At 41.6% G+C, this 8,880-nt stretch overlaps 2 protein-coding genes across 4 annotated transcripts; one reads left to right on the top strand and one right to left on the bottom strand.

Moving 5' to 3' along the window:
* Positions 1-682: 682 nt before the first annotated feature.
* On the top strand, positions 683-4,656 carry arl10 (ARF like GTPase 10). Its single transcript, XM_088441645.1, has 4 exons — positions 683-899; positions 2,765-2,942; positions 3,016-3,191; positions 3,643-4,656. Exons 1-4 carry the CDS (start codon positions 762-764, stop codon positions 3,817-3,819), a joined length of 669 nt encoding a protein of 222 aa, XP_088297771.1. The 5' UTR covers positions 683-761; the 3' UTR covers positions 3,820-4,656.
* On the bottom strand, positions 2,522-7,503 carry nop16 (NOP16 nucleolar protein homolog (yeast)). Of its 3 annotated transcripts, none has more exons than XM_088441642.1 (8): positions 7,284-7,503; positions 7,016-7,124; positions 6,532-6,598; positions 6,366-6,472; positions 3,640-5,378; positions 3,262-3,383; positions 3,072-3,176; positions 2,522-2,935 (listed from the first exon to the last, which is right to left on the bottom strand). In XM_088441642.1, the coding sequence occupies exons 1-5, from the start codon at positions 7,388-7,390 to the stop codon at positions 5,241-5,243; spliced, it is 528 nt and encodes a 175-aa protein (XP_088297768.1). In that variant the 5' UTR covers positions 7,391-7,503; the 3' UTR covers positions 2,522-2,935; positions 3,072-3,176; positions 3,262-3,383; positions 3,640-5,240. The 3 variants fall into 3 exon arrangements, with proteins under 3 accessions (XP_088297768.1, XP_088297770.1, XP_088297767.1); XM_088441644.1 differs by having other exon boundaries at positions 3,285-3,383; XM_088441641.1 differs by having other exon boundaries at positions 3,316-3,383.
* Between the last annotated feature and the right edge of the window lie 1,377 nt (positions 7,504-8,880).

Raw genomic sequence — 8,880 nt, 5'->3', positions numbered from 1 at the left:
GTCGCTGGTTTGTTGGTCTGATCAAAAATGTTATTTAAAATATTACTCTGTAAAGCGTGTTATGATCAAAGAAAATCACAGGACCGGATGAAAGAAGAACGAGAAACTCTACGCAGCATTTTCAGCAATCCAATTGCACCCACAAGTGGCCGATCGAGGGGCTAACACTCTCGGGTTGGTTGGTTGGTTGTTTGGTTGGTTGGATGGATGGATATGGGTAAGGATTGGAAGGATTGATAGATGGATGAATGGATCCATCACATTTTAAATAAATCACGATGACGTTTCCACGTTACACGTTTAAAAACGTGTCTACGGATATATACAGTAATGTAATACATTTTGTTAAATATCAGTGGCGTAGTTTGACTATCACAGCACACACAGGTTCACTCTTTTCATATTTTAAATAAATATCAAGAAATCTGCATGTATTTACTTATGTTGTCCCATTTATAATGTGTTGATTGTACATCACCAAATTGTATGTAAATCTGATTTCTCCACACCCAAGTACTCCTCAGTTGTTCGGGGTTTCCACGTAACCTGAACGCACCTTACGTGGAACGAAACCGCGTGAAGCCCTCATTTACGCGAAGCACTTGAACGTTCCATTGTCATCTTGAGGTGCGTCGAAAAGCGAAAACAAAACAAGCGAGGAAAGCGCGGTCGGTCACATGTCGACTCGAAAAGCGTTTGAGGCGGCGACACTCAGCCTCGGCACTCGTCCGAGAAGCAGTGATTCTGTTCCGGTCGCACACATGGTGCTCCTCCGTCACATCTCGGTGGCGCTTGGCGCCGCCGTGGCCGCGCTGGGTTCGGCCATCTTCATCGCCCTCAACTACTTCTACCAGAGGCGAACGTGGTCACCGCGAGCCCAATACTCCACCATCAAGGAAGTAAGTTTTGGCACAGGTCCAAAAAAATATTGCATCGGTTATGGCTCCTTATTGTTGTCAAAATATTCATACTTCCCCGGTTAGGCGATTGCGTGAAATATTTGATCTCATGCATTCGATTGAAACAATGGCATAATGACACTAATTTCGCAGTAAAGTTGTGGGTTCAAATCTTGTTTTTTTTGTGTGCAAGTTAGGTGCTTGTCACTGAGTGGTGATCTGGCTGTGCACCGCAAGTGACTGGTGACTAGTCTGGTAAGAGAAGTGGGATGCAAACTGAACAGGGATCAATGTAGGAAAGTCAACTGTGCCCTGCGATTGACTGGCAAGGAGTTCGGGTTGACTCCCATTTCACTTGTCAAGAGTCACCTATGTCCTCCTGCATTTGTGTCGGGGCAGGGCGGACCCCACTTCTCTCACCAAAAGTCACCTGAATCCTTTCATAGGCGAACAGGCAAAGCCATGACATCATCGCTTCGTTTCCTGGGGAAGAACGTTCATAATGGCCATCTTGTTTCCAACCAGTCGAACATTTCTGCGGTTTGACAGCTGGATGGAAAACCAACCAGAACCGATACAGAGAAACTTGTCGGATGGTTTTGAATCTGTTATCCGGAACTGCCCACAATTGGAATTTTCCATGTGGTCAGCAAACCTGGCAATCTGATTGGACGCTTAGTCTCTGGTGTAACACTGTAAGAACATTTATTAATCATGCATGTTTCCATCTTACAGGGGAAAACTCATCCCCAGATCTGAGAATTCAAAAAGCACTCACGAGTGACATTCTGATCATTTTGAACACAGAAGGTAACTCATTTTTAAAAAAGACATATGCATTCAAACAAATAGTGGATAGATAAGTGACCTGTAACACAAATGGTGGAGCAACACATGTAGACAAACATAACAATCTCATGCAAAGATTGTTTATGCTCTGCAAAGACTGAGAAGTTGTGACGACTCCATGAGTATCCATAGGAGTATAACATTGCTCGGCCACAGCAGAATTGAAAAATTTTACAAAAAGCTGATTATTCCTTACTTTATATCTAATTATGTCAAAGTATTTTTTTTTATAAACTTAAGTGCTATTTTTTTTAAATTAAATTAAATCATTGAATGCCAGGGACGTATTTTCACGTTTTTTAAGAGTACAGGCATTAAATCCCAGATACTTAAGTATTAAATCGATACTTAAGTATCCAAACGTGAAAATGCGTCCCTGGCGTTGAATGAGTTAATTAATCAAATCGAGATTTGCTTTCTTCCCTCTTTTAAGACACATTTAGAGACAGAAACCTTTTTTGGGTAGCTTCACCTAACTTAAGCATCCAATCATTTGGCAACAGGCCGCAATCATCAGCTGCGATTGTTTCTGCTGCGGTAACGCTGATAAAAATGCAGATGACTGAATAGGTGATGCAAGAACCTCTCTCGTGCGCAAAGTCCAAGCTGATAACATCCAAGCTGGAGATCAAGTTAAGTTTGCAGACTTTTTGCATTCAACATCCCTGACCATGCACTTTCTATTCACCTAACCGGGGTGAGCCCACTCACAGGAAACATACAGACGAAACAACAATCCTAAATTCAATCAAATGAAAATTTGATACTATTAGTAGTAGTAGTAATGACATTGTTATTACGACAATTGTAAATGTAGAAAGAAATGTACATAAATCAGGGTTGATTTTTGGGGGGCAAGAGAAGCTGGGTACAACCGGATCATTTTTGGTGAGAGGATTGCACGTAACTTGAACGCACCTTATTTCAATAATGCTAACGTGTGACATGCTAGGCTACACACAAGGAAGGCCGGAAGCAAGAACGGGATCCCAAATTTACTTTGACGTTGTCCGCAGGAGGAAGAGGAGCAGGGGAAACATCAGGTGCTGGTTCTGGGTTTGGACGGAGCCGGGAAGAGCAGCATGCTGCAGGGCCTGATGCCCGGGGGGGCCAAGCGGGGCTGCTGCAGGCCCACCCGGGGCTTCAACTTTATCAGCCTCACTGTGCCCACGTGTCAGCTGGATTTCCTGGAGAGTATGTGAAAAATCAGCACATTTCACCAAAAATAAATAAAAATGGATTAATTGCAGCTCTGTTTGTATTCCAGTTGGCGGCGGCGAGGAACTGCGCCCCTACTGGTCCGAGTATCTGATCAGAACTCACGTGCTGGTCTACGTGGTGGACTCATCGGATCGCGGCCGCCTCCCGCTGGCAAAATCGGAGCTGCATCGCCTGCTGGAGGCGCGACCTCTGCTACCTGTGGTGGTCCTGGGCAACAAACAGGTAAAAAAAAAAAAAAAGCAAATCCACTCACATTTCATTTAGTGAAAATAAATCTTTCAATATGACACACCGGCGAAGAGTAACAAAAATTACTCTGGTGGACAGACGACGTATATATCCTCACTGGGTTGCTGTGACAACGAGGCGCTCTAAAGCAGCCGCGCCAATGCAAAGCCACGGTCCACACAGCCTCTGAAATCAAAAGTTTTTTTCAGTGTGCAAGCAGCTAAAGGCACGCGCAGAGCATAGCTTGCTAGCTAGCAAACAGTATTGAGCTTGCCAGCTAGCTAAATGTATGTCACATTTGTCGAATAACTGCTTCATAAATCCAATCTGTGCGGGTTTCAGAATCTCTTATTAAATGCATTTAGAAATATATCTGTGAATTCATTTTCTACGACCGATGCTGCATGGATGCAATGATCTTGCCCGCGTTTGCGGCGCCTACCAGGACAAGGCGGATGCGGTAAGCCTGACGGAGCTCTACGAGGCCCTGTCCCTGAGCTCGGTGGCGGACGACAGGAAGCTGTTCCTCCTGGATGCCCAGCTGGGATCTGACTGCACCCCGAGGAACTCCTGCAGAGGCCTGGATGCCTTCCAGGATCTCCTGCTGCAGCTTGTCTCATAGGGGAAGGAAACGGATCGCTTCTAGAACTGTTTTACATGAGGAAGATGAAAAATGTTGGCGCAAAAACATTTCAAATCTTCTTCCGCATCACATCACGCATATTTTTGCTGTGACGGGTTTCAGCGTGCCTACAGAAAGGAAGAACAGTAACGCATAAGGGCGTGTGACTCGAAAATGATCGGCCTTGGACAGATTTATTATTGAGTGCTCATGTCTAAAATGCAAATGCGGTACATGAATTGTACGTCATGGAAACGTAAGCGAACGGAGAGATTTTTAGGTCCAAAAAGTCTTATAGAAAATATCAATTCTCAAAATGTGGACGTACCTGGATAAAAACCATCCATAGGGAGTAAAGACAAATTTCAAGCAAGCGCTTCAAAGGGCCACACCAATGACAGAAAACAGCTGGCCGAAATGAATGAACATGTAAAATTCATAAGATGAAAATGGTAAATTAGTCTGTTACTGCAAAGGTATTTTTCCAAATATTGTCCCCCAAAACAAAGCCACAATGTTCAGCCTTGGAGATTTGCCATGTACATTTAACTGTCTTAAGTTTGAGCCTGAAAAAAAAAAAAATGCAATTACGCTAACGACGTGTGTCCATTTGTGGACCATTTTTAGGCAATTGCAGAAGATTCTCAGCATCACTCATTCATATGTAATATCGCACGCTACTTTATTTAATCCACGGTTTATTTCGTGGATTTTGAGGACTGGAGAAGAGCTTTGCCTATTTTATGCAAACTGTTGTATGTATACATGTGCACACTAATGTATTTTATGTTTGGAAAATAAAAAAAGTGGTTTTGCCTTGATGTTACATATGCAAAAGTATGGTGACAATGTCTTCTTTTCAAGGAAATGTATAAATTAAATCATAATTTTCAGAGCGAAAAAAGGCATTGTTAGGTGTATAACATTTATTTAGACACAGTGACAAACATACTTTGCCTCTATAAAAGAGTCTTTTCCACTTTTTTTTTTGTGTGTGCATAAAACGTAGGGATGTCCCAATATTGATATTTTATAAGTAACATCTATCCCATATGGCAAAGGAAGGAATGCAACACGCTTTAATTTGTGAGATTGACACAATTGAGAAAATAGGATCCACAGAGAATAAAAGGAGCGTGGAATGGACTGCTTGTATATAGGAGTCGAATATTTAGGATGCAGATTTATTTTGGCGGGCGATATATCAGATTGGGACACCCCTAATAAAAAGAACTAATTCCATCAGTCCGTTTTGATGTCTTGCTTTCCTTTGAAAAAAGAAGATTCCCATCGTCAACACAAAACTGGGTCAACGGTGCAAAAGAGTCGTTTCATCTGCGTTATCGGCACCGGGGGCGCCATTTTGAAGTCCAGACTCTAACAAGGAACATCCTTACTTGAAAGCGCTCCCGGCACCAAGCTCAGTGAGACATCGGCGCGGCGAGCGAGGCGACAAAGGCGTCATAGTGCTGCGGGTGGCAGCGCTTGTACTCGTTGATCTTCCTCTTTATCTGCTTGGGCGTGTCCTGGTAGTAGTTTTTCTCGTCGCGCGCCATTGCCTGCGGGTTCAAGTAAAGTTAAGGAATTCATCTTCTGCAAAAGACAGGGAGGTGTTCTTATTCAAGCCTTCTGAGAAAAACATCTACATATCTTCAGCTTTCAAGGAGACACGCTGACTCAAAGCTGCAAAATTGCAAATTTGGCGGAACGCTGTCAGTTCCGGTTGCCTTATTTAGAATTACAAGGGGGAAAGACAAATGAGGAGATTTTGTAAAGTGAATTTTCCCCCACGTCACAAAAGCCGTTTTACAGCATTTTCACTCACCTTTCAAGAATATTGAGTTCTGGACTGTGACAATGCTCGCAACAAAACTCTGAACACCTTTCAAAAATACATATTTTAAACCACTGACTACACCACATAATTCCACCTGTATAAACTCGAATGCCTTTATTGGCATTGTATAGAATGACCTTGGGATAAACAGATGCTACAAATTTGTAGAATGTAATATTTATGTAATTAAATAATGGTTTGTAAATTTGCCACACTAGTGCGTTAGTATTGGTCCACCGCTGCTCACGGTAATTAATGCGTGTTCAATAGGTGCTTGTTGTTAGAGTAACCTTAATTACACTGATGTGGGAGGGGTGGAATTTCTGCTAAATATGTCAGCACCTCATGTTGAGTAAAAAGAAAATGCAGTTATGGCCACTAGATGGAGCTCTAAGTTTGATCTTTGTTTCATGCAATATGGCAGCAGGGCTGCATGGGTATCTATTGGTTTGTTAGCTTTTTTATTATTATTAAAAACAATATTGGAAGCTGTAAATAACCATTTTTTTGAAAACTTCTTTTGCAAGGAAGGGGCTGTAACGTGAAAAGTCACCTTTTTGGAGCTTTTAACCATGTTACAATGTTGATTCATCACCCTAAACACTTCCAAAGTACTATATTCCTTCTTTGATGCATTTAGAAACGTTTGTTAAGTTTTTTAGAGGTCAGGTTAGCACACAAGTGCGGCACCAAAGTGTTTCAGTCTCACCTTGTAGTTGTCTTTGTGTTCTCGGATCATGTGCTGGGCGTACTCGATCAAGTCTGTCGACAGCGTCTTACTGGCCTTCCTCGGCAGATTGGCCTCCTCTTCAAGCTCTGCTCACACATTTGACACCTAAGTTGAGACGCGTGACTTACGTCGCACCAAAACTTACGTTTGATGACGTAGGGCTTGACCACAATGCGGGCAGGAGCTGGACTCTCTCTTTTTAACCCGAGGAGCTGGAAACAGTTAAATAAATAAATTGGGACATTTTAAAGAGAAAAAGGTATACTAAAATGGTTATTTTGTCAAAACATTTAAATACACTGCTTTTGCTCTTCAGTTGTGTGAATGCAGGTTTTGCAAGAACTTTTTTGACATTTCCTGACAATAAGGACTTAGAAGCAAATGTGTTTCACTTCTTTAAGCGGAATAAGGACGTAAATGAAACCCAATTCAAAAAAAACGGTCTCGCAATAACCTTTTAACAAATAGCAGTGCTTCTGGGGCGCCTGCCTAGCCACAAAGTGTAAAATTAACAGAGGAAAGCTTGAATCCTCTGCCCGCTTCTGAAAATATTATGAACGGGACTTTGTGCACCTCTGTCCATTGTTTGATAATACTGGGAGTGTCTTGTACTCTGCATTTGAACTTACATTGCCTCTCTTGATTGGAAAACTGCGGTTTGGGTCGGACACCAAGCCCATGTCGCGCAGGTTCTTGTCCATGGACTTTGTTTGATCCCATGCTTGTCGTATCTGTTGACTGAATAAGAATCAAGTTAACACACGCCAAATTTTTAATTGAAGAACTTGACTTGGGGCCTTCGTGTATCGATTCACAAGCAGGTGTATTATTACACATGAAATACTTAACACATGAGCAGCATAACAAACATCGAGCTGAGGAGTTCGTCGCGCTTACTTTTCTATCCTCGGATTGGCTTTCTTAATAAACTTCCTCTTGAGATTCTTGCGGTCTTTGTTATAGTTGAATGTATTCTTTTTGCTCTTCTTCTTGGCTTTAGGCATTATTGTTAATCAAACGTGTCTTTTCTTTTTCTAGAATTTAAGCGTTGATAATTCAATGCTAAGTGGGGTTAGCACAAGAGGAAAAACGTGTAGTAGCAAGAGGATGTTGCGTAGCTTAGTTTCCGGTCACGTGACCAGATATTGTGTTTTTTTTCCCAATGTTTTTGTTTGTTCCCTCGTTTTGTTTTTTCTTATAAAATAGCATACTGCATTGAAAATTTGAACTTTATATTATGAAAACGCATTGTTATTTTTTTTTACTACGCGCGTTAACGACCAAATGCGTGATATGTCACGTGATCTAAAGGCGTCTACTTGTTTTCCTGGTCTTGTTTGTTTTTGTAAAACATTTTGAGTTGACGACAGATGATGTACGTGTCTTTCTTTTGCAAAATTCAAAACCCAAATTACAAAATGAATTTTATAGGGTGTATTATAAATCTAATATACATAACAATGCTCTTTGGCCTTTTTTCTTGCACAAAGGATGAGGGTTTGTTTTGTTTTGGTCACGTGGGCCTGATGCTTTCTTTTTTCAATTATTAATTTTCAGAAACTACATTTTCAGAAACACACACACCATAAAAACGTATTTAATTATAAATGTGTTTACTATTCTAGTACAGTATTGACACCTATAATGAATTATCCACTAGAGAACAGAAGTACGTGTCAGGGAGAGTAAATGAAAAATAATAAAATCATCAGGAATGTGATCTAAAACAATTTTGAACCAAGCTTCAGCATCACTGAGACATTGTCATTAGCTTTACTACATAAGGAAGACCACTATAAACGCTCAATGGTTGTGTTCTCCATTTGCTCGTGCGGCCTTTGAAGCCAATGGCATGCTGCTGTGTCATTGACAACAAAGCACTCAATACTGCATTATAAGTTTGGAGTGAAGACCAGATCAATAACTCTATCAACCTGACAAGCCGCTGCCGTCATGCCTTGTGCCGGGGCAGTAGACAGTAAAAAGTGTTTCCTAATGCACCTTTAAAAAAAAACGCTGTGATGCGTTCATTGATCCCCCGCCGCAAAGAGCATCTGCCCCAGAGTCGTGATCTATTGATTCCTGGGTTTGGAAGCGCTTCATCCACTCTGACAGACACATGCAGAAAAAGCCGAGAGGAGCGTATGATTGTTCTCATATTCGGCCTCGGGCGATAAGTCGGACGTTTGACAATTTGATTGTTAGCTGCTGGCAACCAGTTCAGGCTGTACCACCCCTACTGCTTGATGGATGGATGGATGGATGGAATAAATTGCAATTGTACATCCGCTACAGTAGGTGGCAATGGTGTTCCCATTGTCAGGGAGTATAAACAAAAATATAATTGGCAAAATATAATTGATAATGTCAGTCAACTGCAGATTTCTAGAAGTTTTATTTTGAAAAAATTAGAGCTAGCGGATATATAGGTAGAACGATGGCGAATTTTAAATTGCCAAGCAGGACGCCAAAAGGAAGACCAAAGAGGATGTCC

The sequence above is a fragment of the Hippichthys cyanospilos genome, chromosome 18 (assembly GCF_059441005.1).
Source record: "Hippichthys cyanospilos isolate Australia breed blue-spotted pipefish chromosome 18, RoL_Hcya_1.0, whole genome shotgun sequence".
NCBI lineage: Eukaryota > Metazoa > Chordata > Actinopteri > Syngnathiformes > Syngnathidae > Hippichthys > Hippichthys cyanospilos.
The sequence above is the reverse complement of the archived record's forward strand: the minus strand, read 5'-3'. Positions and strand labels throughout refer to the sequence as shown.